The sequence below is a fragment of the Coptis chinensis genome, chromosome 4 (genome assembly GCF_015680905.1).
Source record: "Coptis chinensis isolate HL-2020 chromosome 4, ASM1568090v1, whole genome shotgun sequence".
Lineage (NCBI taxonomy): Eukaryota > Viridiplantae > Streptophyta > Magnoliopsida > Ranunculales > Ranunculaceae > Coptis > Coptis chinensis.
The window spans coordinates 67,075,911-67,089,537 of NC_141459.1; the positions used below are offsets into that span (position 1 = coordinate 67,075,911).

Consider the following 13,627-nt stretch of genomic DNA (forward strand, 5'->3'; position numbering starts at 1 on the left):
TACATAGTAACTTTTGGGGATGAAATTAACCTGACACCTGACAACTTTATGTAAATGTACTTTTACATAGTCATTATATATGTAAATATATATTTACATAGTACCTTTTGGGATTGAAAAGTTCTAGAGAGACCAAATATATGTAAATCTAGATTTACATAGTCATTATATATGTAAATCTATATTTACATAGACACTAAAGCTTTGCTTTGCAATTTAGTAGATGTTTGAGCTAGCTTTGCTATCCAATTTAGTAGATGCTTGAGATGAAATGGTGATCAGTTGGATTCATATATACTAAATATGTCCACTCCAGGAGTTTAGGTTTGTCGTCTTCCCAATTTGCACAACCTTGGACGACAACAAAAGAGCAAAACTTGTGCATGCATGATAACTCTTGGCTTTAACATAAAGCGAACATATACAAAGGTAATAAATAATGAAATGAACAAGAGGCTGTTATATCGAAGGGAGGTTATGAACAAGAGCGAAGAGTGATTGAAGCTATACTACTCATTTTATCGAACCCAAGAGTGAGTGAAGCTATTCCTTTTGGGGTCAGCCCGATGTTTATGCAAAACTCCTCCGGTATGCAAATGTCAAGCATATAACAGGAGAGAATTTACTGGTAATTAGATTTTCTTTGTTAGGTCAAAAACTGAAAAATGTTACATTGTAACAGTTGCCTGAGCTGGATGAGTTTCATACAAGAATAAGCTTTCTACAAAAAACATAATTAACCTAAAGGCTCACCTGTCACCTACAATCCAAAATCACCTAACTAGTAATTTATAGCAAGCATGGTTCCAGAAACTTAATTTGCTGTTGTTAATGCTTTGTGCAGTTTGCTAAATGCATAACCTACTTTCAGTTGCACATTAAAAGATCAAGAAGCACATATTACATTTAAAAGAGCATAACGACCTAAAGAGTTGAAAAACATATTAAACAGAATTGACAGTAAATATAAATGCATAAAGAACCACATTATATATAAACGCAATCTGAAGCTAGTTGCAGAATATGCAGAACAATACTAAACAACTCCAACACATTAACAGTAACATTACATCATAATCGAACACTCCCGAGTTAGAATGGTTCCAATGTTTTAACACAAATAAACACAACGTAATCAACTAGAAATACGGAAAATCAGTTCTTCATTTCTTGCATTCTTCTTTTGGATCCCATTTTTCTTGTTGGCTTGATACGATCTCATATGTCAGGTTAACCCTCAATTGTTTCTCGGCTTCTAGCGTTATATCTTGGATAGCTTTTCCACATATTATAGCCTTCACAAACAAAATGACGAAGAAACCACAATCTGAATTGAAAATGCAAAAAAAGAAGTTTAAGATAAGAGATAAGAGATTAAAAAGACATTTAAGTTTGGGAAGTTATGTTCTTATGATTCTCCTTGTTGTGGGCATGCTCCAACTGTGATATCTTTCATCAAATCCACATCTGGCAACCTTAGCTCCTGACGCCTACATCTAATAGCTTCCACCACCCTCTCCTGCTGCATTAAATTGAACAAAAAATTACCAAAACTATGTAAATATATATGCAAATCTATATTTACATAGTAACTGACCTATGTAAACTTAAATTATCCATTGAACATTTGTCGTAAAGCTAGACCAATATTTTCTCTCAAGCTTAGATTTTCTAAAATGAGTATCTACAGTTAAGGTACGAAATATGCCAGACAAGTAAAGTGTCTTTTCTGACATTTTTGTATTATTTCAGTACTATAGAAAAATTGACATTGTGATTTGTGAAGGGTCGATTTCCCCCTTGTCGTGTTAAATATGTAAACAGCTGCTTCTTCAGTCCGTGCCCTCTGGTGATTAGAGGCTCTTAAACTCGATCTTAATACTAGAAACTAGAAAGAGTCAACAACAATAACTTGCAGCATGCACCTAAGTCAAACATCATGCATGTATGCAGTGCCTTTATATATGGAATGTACAGAGCACTCTGTCTGAAACAAACGAGACCACTACTAAAATTTCTAACAAAATTCCTAGGCCAGATAATCTCAAAACTACTCATTTTATCGAACCCAAGAGTGAGTGAAGCTAGTGAGTGAAGCAATTCCTTTGTCTGCCCGATGTCTATGCAAAACTCCTCCGGTATGCAAATGCCAAGCATATAACAGGAGAGAAATTACTGCTAATTAGATTTTCTTTGTTAGGTTAAAAATTGAAAAATGTTACATTGTAACTGTTGCCTGAGCTAGATGAGTTTTATACAAGAACAAGCTTCCTGCAAAAAACATCATTAACCCAAAGGCTCACCTCTCACCGACAATCCAAAATCACCTAACCAGTAATTTACATCAAACATGGTTCCAGAAACTTACTTTGTTGTTGTTAATGCTTCTGCAGATTGCTAAATGCATTACAATAGTCTCATTGTAAATATATTGTAAACTGACCTATGTAAATATAGATTTATATAGTAACTGACCTATGTAAATATAGATTTACATAGTAACTTAAAATAAAATTTTACTTACCAACATTTCAGCATCTTCTAACGGAATGTATTTCTTCTTCTCGTAGTTCCTTGCCCTTAAAGAGTCATAGTGCGTCCATTCCCAATTCAAAGTATCAACATAAAGCAAAGTCCAATGATAACCATTTTTGAATTTTCTTAATTTGGGACTATTTATGATGAAAAATAGATGAGCGACCTTATTGTCCAACTGTTTTAGGACATCTGTGACATAGACTTTCATGCCTTGTTTCTGGTTATCTCTTAAAGCCAGCTACAACAAATAAGAACAACAACATCTTCATGCCTTGTATGCATATTCAGTTGAATTTGCATATTCAGTTGAATTTACATATTCAACTTCAGTAATTAAATTACATGGAAGATGTTTACCCATGCAAATGATGAGAAATGGAGACACTTTGGTGGAGAAGATCTAATTAGCTTTTTCACTTCCTTAGAGAGTTGGAAGTGCACATACCAATCAATGATCTACCATAAACAGTACGACAAATTACTAAATTGCAAGTTTTTTCATTTCAAAAGATTTGAGTAATCAAAAGATTTACCTTGTCACTGATAAAGAAGTTCAACATCAGGTGGTTCACGTGTTCCCCCTGTATTTTCAAGTGCATTTGAATGTCCATCCACGCAATTGTATTGCAATATGCATACACGATCAAAACAATTTATGTAATTACATAGACGATAAGAAAAACTTACAAATATTTATGAAAAGTAAATTTTACTTCTGGTTTGCTTTTCTGAAAAAACTTTCCACCAACGGCAACTTCTTTTTATCAAGTAGACTCCACAGCTTGGTTGAATGTGGTTTTGACATAGGCTTTCCTACGGGCGGGGGTGGTGGAGTCTCGAAATCATCTGCATCAATCACTGATTCATCATCCAATTCAACAACGTTAATATTCCTTGTTTGCTTCTTAATATTTCTGAACTCATATATTATTGATGTTTTCTTCATCCGCTCCCTTTCTTTCACTTTCTTAACCATCAAGTTAGGTTTTCCCTCACCTTTTTCCTCCTCCTCCTCATCTGACTTTGTCTCGCTGATTTCCTCTTCTCCATCTAACTCGGATTCTTTCTTTTCAGCCAACTCAGCCAACTCTCCACATGTCTCTTTCTCAGACAACTCTTCCTTTTCAGCCAACTCTCCACATGTCTCTTTCTCAGACAACTCTTCCTTTTCAGCCAACTCTTTCTCGGATAACTCGGACTCTCTTTTGCCCTCCTTTTTCTCGGATTCTTCCTTTTCAACTAACTCTTTCTCGAATTCTTCATTTTCAGCCAAATCCACATCTCTGTTCTCTACCCCTTCAACCATATCTACATCTCTATGTTCGTGATTTTCAAACATATCTTCTAGACTCTCTTCACAAACTATTCTCGCCAGTCTACCAATTTCACCCCTTAAATCTTTACTAAGTTTCCTCAACTCTTCATTCTCCCTCTTCAACTCAGCATTTTCCCTCCTCAAGCTTTCAGCTTCACTTTGGTGGTGTTCATGGTATAATACCTCTTTCTCTTCCTCGGCCAGTTCTAATATTACTTTGATGTTGCAATTAGGAACATTTTCTAGCTTAAAAGTTTTTGGTACTTCATCCGTTAGTCGTTCCATCGACCACTTTGCAATCCGTGGGAAGCAAGTGTCGCGGACTGGCTCACAAAGTTTCACATGCTCACACAAAAAGTAATGCACATAACATGTGAATTTGTATTAGCAACATTTTCATATAATTCTTTTTCCAACATATGACATATGACATCTGCATTGGATATGTAAATTTCAATTTTCATATGCCAATATAGATTTTCATATGTAAATTTCTATTTTCATACACCTGACATATGTAAATATATTTTCATACACCTGACATATGTAAAAATGTTTTCATATTTTCATACACCTAATTGCAACTAGTAATGTGGTCGGTCATCCCTAACTAACTATCTAATTACTCGACTAACATGAATTCTGTCAAAAATAATGTTATGCTAAAAAGTAAAACTAGATCTCCACCAAAAACACTGATTGACTGATCAATGATAAGTTTATAACTGGCGTTGCACAAACTAGATTTTCAGGAATACAAACCCAGTTAGGTGACAAAATTTTTAGATTTGGACTGTACAGAGTCCTTCCCGTAAGCACCATGTGCCAATTAAAGCACTTCTTGCAATGACATTCTCTGTGCTACGATATACACCATGCAGTCTAACGTAACTTGAGCAGTTCAAGGGCCTGCCCAATAGTAATATAGAGAGTGTACTAAAATCCAACACTGACCTCAGGACTGCTATTTCATTAAGAAGCTAAAATATAGGACTAGTCTATAGTGAGTACTAAGGGCCACCAATGGGGCTGGATACGGGATTTCATCTACAAATTTGAAGGACCAATCCAGAAAACATCCCTCTAAGGTTGTGATATAGACTATGAAAACATGACTTTGCATATGTGAAAACAAAATTACATACGAAAACAGACATGTTATTATATTACCAACATATGACATCTGACATCTGACATATGCATATGCAAATGCATATTCTCTTTTATCATGTGAGGTGATATATGCTATGAAAATATAACTACGCATATGTCAGAAAACAAACTAAACTTACTAAAAGCTGAATAATGCATCCTGAAATTTTGAACGGACTACTACTATCCCACTTCTGAATTTTTTTCAATCAGTTCTGAGTGAACTGAGGCAGCCCATGACACACTCCACATAGCTTCCAAAGTCTCAACATGCTTTGGGAAGGACCAAGCTATTCCACTCGCACCACTACTTACAAATACTGTCATCACCAGAAAAATGACGAGTAGTCTCACCATATCTTCAATGTCCGTAGGGTCTGTTGAATCTATAATCTGGTTCAAGATTTCTTTTACAACCGTTGTTGTTATCTTGTTAACTCCGGAGAAACGTCTTAACAGGAATGGTGATCCAGAAATAGCTTCGTCTATTCTCATTCCTGACTGGAAAACAACAACTTTCCCCATCACCAGAAGCCCAAAAGTTACAGCCACATCAGATGGACATAAAGACACAAACTTACTTCCTATCTTAAACGTATGCCTCTCCTTGCACCAAATCGCTAACAACTTTATAATGATGTGGCTTGGTTTCTCTAACATTCTACTATCGACCTTTCCATTGACAAAAACCATAAACAGATGACCAAAAGGAGTTTCTTTCATCTTGGTGATATGAATATCCCTAATTCTTCCCTTCAAATCTTGTACAAGTTTTAGCATTAGCAATGCAGAATAACGAAATACCTTGTTAGAACTAGTAAATTTTACGTCTTGCTGCAATACAAATTTTGAATATGTAAATACAAATTTCGTATATGTAAATACAAATTCAAATATGTAAATACAAATTTCAAAAGATGACCAAAAGATGACCAAATACAAATTTCAAATATGCAAATACAAATTCACTTGTGAAAATACAAATTCATACACACACACACACACACACATATATATATATATGAAAATGCATATTTATATCATAAATTAAGCATTTTCACCTTAGATTTAGTTTATTTACAAACAAAATTGAAAAAAAAATATGATTTTTACCTTCGATTTGGTCTTTTTATCAGTAGTTGATTTTGATTTGGAAACTTTCAATTTTTTTTGTTTTGGTGGGTGTTTCTCTCTTATTTTTCGGTTGTTTTTTCATTTTTGCAGGATAATTAGGGTTTACAGGAATAGAGAAAGTGGCGAGAAGAAAGAGAGAAGATAAGTTTGAGATCTAGGGTTTTATGTGTGGCGGGTATTTTAGTCAATTTGGGTATTTTAAAAAAATAGGGGGTTTTTATGGGTTAGTACGTAATGAGGGGGTTTTTATACTGGTTATGTATCAACCAGAGAGATTAAACCCAAAATCTGTGTATAATAGTATAGTACTAGAATTTAACCCAGCTGTACCATCTCAACTTAAAAGTGGCCATGACGGCGTGACCATTAATTGTTGAAGAGGTTAATCCTCATTACTTTTGCAACTCGGCCATGCACCATGCTGACGAATGTGAGAGTCATTGTTAACTTAATATTATATTTGAATTTGGACTAAATGTGATTGGCATGTATAGATAAACATTGTACAAAATATCAGGATATAGGTATTTATCGATATTTAATTTCTGGATATGTATTGTGGATATCTCTCTCTCTTTGGGGATATTTGACATTGTTTCACACAAATATCGTGGATATATCCAAAATATCGACAAATATCGTGAATATTGTAGATATTTCTTGATATATCATGATACATTATTTATATTTATTTGAAATATAATGGTAAATATTAAATAAAATTATTATATACACAAAATATCTCCAAATATCTCCAAATATCACAAATATTGTCGAAATATCACCGATATTTGCAATCGTATATATCTCTGAACATATCGTGATATTTATATATCTTTTTCTTAAATCTGAATAGATATCCCCAAATATCGCGATATATCGGGATATTTTGTAATATGTAGATAAATATGCATAGAGATATCCATCTTCGTTCAAAAAATTAATATATGTAAGGAACTAACTGAACTAATAAATTAATGTAAAAAAAACTAAAAGCGTCGAATATTAATGTTTGGTTCCCTAACATATATAGTTGTTACAACTCGAACGTATTATCTCTTGGTTATCACGTCATTCTAACACACTGAAGGTCTCCGGTTCGAGCCCGGGGGAAGCAATTTATGAAGTCCCAATGTTTTAATACCTGAGCTAGAATGTCGGAAGTGTATAAATTTTTTGGGGTGGGAGATCGAGTCCCTGCCCAGTCTCCCATGCAAGATTTTCACAACTGGTACAATAGTTGTGGTTTGATGTTGGAAGTAAGTTTACTTGGTGCAACAATTAACATGGTGTGGGTAGAATGATATCTAGACTTGATAGAGTTTTCTACAGTAATGTCTGGTTACTGAAGTACCCAGGATGGAGATATAAGGTCGGTTCGAGAACAGGTTCTGATCACACGCCCCTCTCTTGGGCTATGCAACTAGCATTCCCAAGCCGCGTAATTGTCTTTTCAGATTTAACATAGCCTGGACATCCCACCAGAGTTTCAAAGATTTAATTCAAAGTCATTGGCCAGGCTTCTTGAGAGGATCATCGATATATAGGATCACCCAGAAACTAAAGATTCTCAAGCCAGTTCTGAAGGAATGGAATTGGAACACTTTTGGTGAATTAGAGCAAAAGGTAACAGAGGCTAAAGTTGTTTTGGAGGAGGCTCAGAGGTTATCAGACAAAGATCCTAATAACGCAATACGATATGGAAATCTGATGAATAAAGAAGCAATATTAGAGGAGGCTTTCACCATGAAAGACATTTTTTGGAAAGCGAAAAGTAAATCCGCATGGATGAAGAACAGTGAAAGGAACACAACCTACTACCACAGATTCTGTAAGATGAGACAGGCAAATTCTCTGATTACGGAATTGCAGACTGAAGGAAATGTTACGTTACAGTCACAAGAAGAGATAAAACCATGTGTGGTCCAGTATTACACAGAGAAATTCAAGTACAAGGTAGTCAGCATCAGTACAGAACTTCTCAATCTGATCCCTCAGAAAGTCTCTCAAGAAGTAAATGATTTCCTATGTGATGTTCCTTCACCTCTTGAGATTTGGGAAGCGGTAAAGGCCACGAACGCAAATAGCAGCCCGGGACCAAATGGTTATCAAGGTCAGTTCTATATATGCTGTTGGGAAATCATAAAGAAAGATGTCATTGATGTTGTAGTGTCTTTTTTTAGGGGAGGTATCATCCCACATGGTGCTAATGCATGTTTTATTTCTTTAATCCCGAAGGACAATAGCTCCGTGAAATTATCTCATTTCAGGCCTATACGTATGAGTAATTTTTTCATAAAAATTTTCTCGAAGGCAACTAAGACTCAACATCCATATTTCTAGAATGGTTTCCGGAGAACAAAGTGGATTTATTCAAGAAAGATCTTTTCAGACTAGTATTTGTCTTGCATCAGAAATGGTCAATGAACTCAACAAGAAACAGGAGGGTGGAAGTGTGGTGATTAAAGTGGATATCTCACAAGCTTATGACACCATGAGTTAGGAGTTCCTTCATGCAGTTTTGGACAGATTTGGTTTCTCACAAAAATGGATAAGTATGACAATGGCTATTCTCAAGTCTGCTAGACTATCCATCCTGGTGAATGGGGGTCCAGTACGTTTCAATCCAGTAGAGAGGGGCTTGGGAGAAGGGGATCCATTGTCACCATTTTTGTTTGCTCTAGTTGAAGATACTTTGAGTAAAGGAATTAATAAGATTCGGGATCTTGGGCTCTCAATGCCGCTCACCAAAGCTAAAGGAGTCCCCTGCCCTTCCTACCTACTATATGCAGACGATGTGATAATTTTCTCAAAAGGTGATGGGTACAGTATAAGAAACATTGTTAGTCTTTTGGAAATGTATCAACTATCCTCAGGCCAAATTATGAACAAAGACAAAAGCAAACTCCTAGTAGGAGGCATGCATTGGACAAGGAAACGGGAGTTACAAGAGTTACTGGGTATTCAAGCCCGGTGCGATACCAGAAAACTATTTGGGGGGTTCCTTTGTTTCAAGGGAGAGTAACCAAAACTGCAGTCAGTCCTCTTAGAGACAAAATCAAGAAAAGAATTACTGCATAGAAAGGCAAGCTTCTCTCATTTCAAGGTAGATGCATCTTAGTGAAGTTAGTATTTTCAAGCATTGTAGTGTATAACATGGGAGTTTATAAGTGGCCAGCAAGCTCCGTCACTGAAGCGGAGAGAATCATACGAAACTTTTTGTGGACTGAAAATCCCACCACCAAGAAGTTAGTCACGGTAGCGTGGAACAAGGTATGTAAGCCCCGTGTTGAAGGAGGTTTGAGGATCAGAAAATTGAAAGAGAAGAATTTATCTCTGTTGTTAAAGCTAGTGTGGCATATGCTTAACAAAGAGGATGAATTTTCCATTTTCATGAGAAGTAAGTACTTTACAAGAGATGGACCCGATTGAGTACTACACAAAATCTACCATCTGGCCAGGTTTAAGAAAGGCAATGAAGGAAGTAAAGTCAAGACATCAATGGGTGATTAGGGATGGCTCTAATATATACTTGTGGCGTGACAATTGGTGGGGGCCCAAGTCTATTAAATCTTCTCTAAACCTTACCTGCAAGCAGCTGAAAGGATGCAGAGCAAGGTTGTGCCAGGTCATATCAAATGGTGAGTGGAATGTGCCTACACAACTGTTAGAAATTCTCCAAGAAGTAGGTATGCCCCATTTGCCCAAGATCAACTCGGCCGCTACGGACTATAGGGTTTGGTTGCCCGATCGAAAGGGCAAATTTTCAGTTAAATCAGCGAGGAACTCAAAAAGAAATCTTTGAAGGTTTGGCAGAGCAAATTACATATGGAATGATTACATTAACCCAAAAATAGCGGGAATAACATAGAAACTCCTACAAAATTGTACGGCTACAGAAATAAGTCTGAAAGAGAGGGGATTTCGGTTTGCTTCAAAATGTTAGTTGGGGTGTCACAGTGAAGAAGATTTACAACATGTTCTTTGGGAGTGTAGATTCTCAAAGGAGATCAAATATGGGATTGGTTGTCTGAAACTTTCAAGTGTAAGAAGGGATTTAACAATTTCAAGGAAGCCATGAAGATGAACAAGAAGCAAAGCTCCATTATCAAACATATGTGGCATGCCGTAGTGGTCGCGGGAATGGTAACCATATGGATGCATAGAAATGATATAGTGTTTGATGCGAAGAAAGAAAACTTGACAGATTGCAAGCGGCTATATATAAGAAGACAAGTTCATTATACATACACTTTGTCGAAAGGTACTTCAAAACCTTCCGATAATGCAATCCTTCAAGGATGGGGTCTTTCTCTCAAGCCTGATCGAGCGCCAAAATTTCGAGATTGTATATGGGAACCACCAGACAAAGAGATAATCAAGATTAACACAGATGGTACATCACAAGGTAATCCAGGAGCAGGTGGTTATGGGTCAGTGTATAGAAATAGTGATTGTGAGGCCCTCTTAGTGCTTTGCAAAAACTTGGGTGAGAATTCTGAAGTTATGGCAATTCTAGAAAGTGCAAAACTGGCGATAGATAAGGGATGGGAAAGTATTTGGATAGAATCAGACTCTAAAGCAGCTGTCACTTCCTTTGGAACTTCAGAACTGCCATGGGAAATAAGACCCGATGGGAATACGCAAAAAAGTTATCTTATGTTTTGATCTCAAGTGTGTGGCGTGAAGTGAACTTCGTAGCTGACCAAGCTGCAAAGCATAGTCTACAATTTCCCCCCAAGAATAGGTGGTATATCTAGGAAAGCCTCAATGGCTTACTAGGTGGGAGTCTCCTGATGTAATTTATTTCCAGTTTGATTGAGGTTAATTGGGAAATATAATCCCAATTAAGCCAACCTTTTCGTAACATTTTTCATCTGAATACATTGCTAACTTAGAAAAAAAATATATACCGATAGGTCATACCTGCACAATGAAAAACTCTTGAGTAGAAAAAAGGGTACTTCTAGGAGACCCATTAAGTCCTTCTACACTTCCTCGCACCAGTACATACATTAATGTTTCATTGTGAAAAAAAAGTAGTGCGTGGATTGACTAAGAAGGGTCGTAAGAAGATGAAGAAACAGATATTTTTTAAATTAAAAGAAGAATAGAAAGATACAAAGTTGCACTAATGAATTTTGATGTTATTAACTATTTGGCCTAGGAATGTTAACGTCAAAATGAATGCAGACATGGACAATAGACATGATCATGCATCCCCTACATGTAGCATCATCAAATATAATGCAAACATAGCATCATCAATCATAATGCAAACTAAACGTTTGTCATACATATAAAAGCTAGTTTGTTTTGAGTATTAAAAATTTTAAAAGAATTATTAATATAAATGATTTTCAGTAAAAAAATGGAGAGAAACTTGTATTGGTTATAGAGAGAGGGAGGATACTAAAGAGGGGAAGGCATACTAGTTTCTTGAAGAAGTGGTAGTGCTTTTTAGTTAGAAACCTCGAAGAAGCTGCTTGTTTCAATCCTTTGTGTTCCTATGCTGTTAGCACCATCAATTTAAACTTTTGAGTTTATGAAGTATCAAGATTAATACTCAGAGATTTTGCATGGCGTACTTTGAAATAAAAAACGGTTTAACTTTACCTCGAGCCATACATTATTTAGGCCAGAACATATGTCTTCAATCTTCATATGAACTTACCACTTCCATCCACGTTAGTCAAACGTTGTATGCCTAAACATTTCTTAATGTTGATAATTAAAAGAAATATTATAAGGACTTAGGATATGTAGCTACATTATTCTCAATCAAGAATTAAGGCGATCACCAAAACCAGAGAAGATGAGTTTTAAGGATAAACACATAAATCCATACCTACTTGGCTATTTACATCGTCCAAATATAGAACAGTTCCTACATCTTAGTGGTCTGTACTAATAACTAATGTTTCTAAATATTCCATTTTGTGTTAGGAGTTAGGACAAACGGAATTATGAGGCTTTCACCTTATAGCTATGGAATCATCCATATAAAGTACAATGTTTTCGAAAGCTTAGGTAGCCTTTTAATGTGCATAGTCTAAATTGGTAACTAAAAATATAAAAACCAAAGGATGATCAAAATTGATAATTGAAGCCCAAAATGCAGTTGTACCTGAATCAGTAGTTGATTTAAGGCATAGTGAAACAGTAGTTGACTGAGATACTCGCTACTATGATCAATGGAAAGGTGATCATCTATCGTTTTATGGAAACCAATTAAGAATTAAAAGATTCAAATAAAATGTGTAGTAGAATTCAATTTCACTCTAAAACACTAATACAAATAGAGAAAAAAAATATGCATACTCTAAAATTGATATTCACCTATTGCTTTTAAATTATGTGCTCTACTCAGTCATAATCATTAAAGAACAAAGAGGGTACCTGTTATCTCTACTGTTTGAAGAAGGTTACTGAAGAAGAGTTGAACTTGGCGTGAAGAAAAAGAAGAATAGGGTGAAGTGAACTTGCGAAAGTTTTTCTTTTTATGTTTTTTTGGTGGTGTAATCAATTTTTTTTTATATTTATTTTTTACGAAATTGAAGTTTTTTTGTTTGTTTTTGGTTAAAATTACCCCATAATTAAAGGAAAGGGGAAGTTCAACTCTTTTTGGTTAAAATTCTAACCTTTAACCCGTGGCTATGTCACTTGACACTTGAGTCATAATGGGTTGCCTTTCTGTTGAGGCAGAATTGCTTGAAGAGCGTGTCAGGATTCTTTCAAAGACGCGCCAGAATTTTTAGAGCGTGCCAGGTAAGAAAATCTTACCAATTTCTTTTAGATTTCACCAATTTAGGCGATAGCCGATTAATGGATTCTTAATTTGCCTCAATCAAGAGGACTTTTGATATGAATAAAAAATGAGAATCAAGAACAAATATTTCTTACTTAACAATTATTATTAAATCGATCGAAACTAAATTAAAGACTATGAAATCAGTGTAAATAAATTCAATTGAAAGTGATGAACAAGGACAATAAACTAACCTTCAATGGCTTCAACATCACTCTTGAATTATTTTATTCTAACTCTAAGTTTTACTTCTAAATTACAGAGAGCATGAATGAAAGACAATAGTTTGAAGAATGGTTTTAAGTGTGAATGATGTCCTCCGCATTCTCCTGCATGCCTTCTTTTTATACTTAAAGGCTTGCAACTGCTTCTAACTTCTTGCTATATATAACTGCTTGTAAGTTCCCAACCAATCAGTGTAGCCCAAAGTGATTTTCATCAATGGGGACGATTTTAGGGGAGACTGGGAGTGAGATAACTTAAGTTGTTTTCTAATCCAGTGCCCTATTTTTTTTTTACCAAGAATAGGAAAATATCCATCTCGATCAGAATTCTTATCCTCATCCTTCATATTTTATTTCCACTATTAGTAAAATCCTCCACTATCTACAGTGAGAGTTCTTTAGTGAAAGCAAACCTTCAACTAATCTCCTCCATTTCTCAACATTAACCTTCAACCA

At 35.5% G+C, this 13,627-nt stretch overlaps 2 protein-coding genes across 3 annotated transcripts; one reads left to right on the top strand and one right to left on the bottom strand.

The window, feature by feature from the left end:
* Positions 1–982: 982 nt before the first annotated feature.
* LOC147504484 (uncharacterized) lies at positions 983–13,398 on the bottom strand. 2 transcript variants are annotated; one of them, XM_086604064.1, is made up of 5 exons: positions 13,142–13,398; positions 3,072–5,839; positions 2,896–2,994; positions 2,525–2,776; positions 983–1,522 (listed from the first exon to the last, which is right to left on the bottom strand). In XM_086604064.1, the coding sequence occupies exon 2, from the start codon at positions 4,136–4,138 to the stop codon at positions 3,248–3,250; it is 891 nt and encodes a 296-aa protein (XP_086460190.1). In that variant the 5' UTR covers positions 4,139–5,839; positions 13,142–13,398; the 3' UTR covers positions 983–1,522; positions 2,525–2,776; positions 2,896–2,994; positions 3,072–3,247. The 2 variants fall into 2 exon arrangements, with proteins under 2 accessions (XP_086460190.1, XP_086460189.1); XM_086604063.1 differs by having other exon boundaries at positions 983–2,776.
* Positions 7,440–8,642, top strand: LOC147504485 (uncharacterized). Its single transcript, XM_086605239.1, has 3 exons — positions 7,440–7,511; positions 7,625–8,252; positions 8,554–8,642. Exons 1-3 carry the CDS (start codon positions 7,440–7,442, stop codon positions 8,640–8,642), a joined length of 789 nt encoding a protein of 262 aa, XP_086461365.1.
* Positions 13,399–13,627: the final 229 nt, after the last annotated feature.

Excerpts from the sequence above, each read along its gene's own strand:
- LOC147504484 (XM_086604064.1), bottom strand. The coding sequence starts at position 4,138 with ATGGAACGACTAACGGATGAAGTACCAAAAACTTTTAAGCTAGAAAAT.
- LOC147504485 (XM_086605239.1), top strand. The coding sequence starts at position 7,440 with ATGATATCTAGACTTGATAGAGTTTTCTACAGTAATGTCTGGTTACTG. Across the intron at positions 7,512-7,624 it reads ACCCAGGATGGAGATATAAG|AGTTTCAAAGATTTAATTCA; the intron begins GTCGGTTCGAGA and ends ACATCCCACCAG. Across the intron at positions 8,253-8,553 it reads GGGACCAAATGGTTATCAAG|AAATGGTCAATGAACTCAAC; the intron begins GTCAGTTCTATA and ends GTCTTGCATCAG.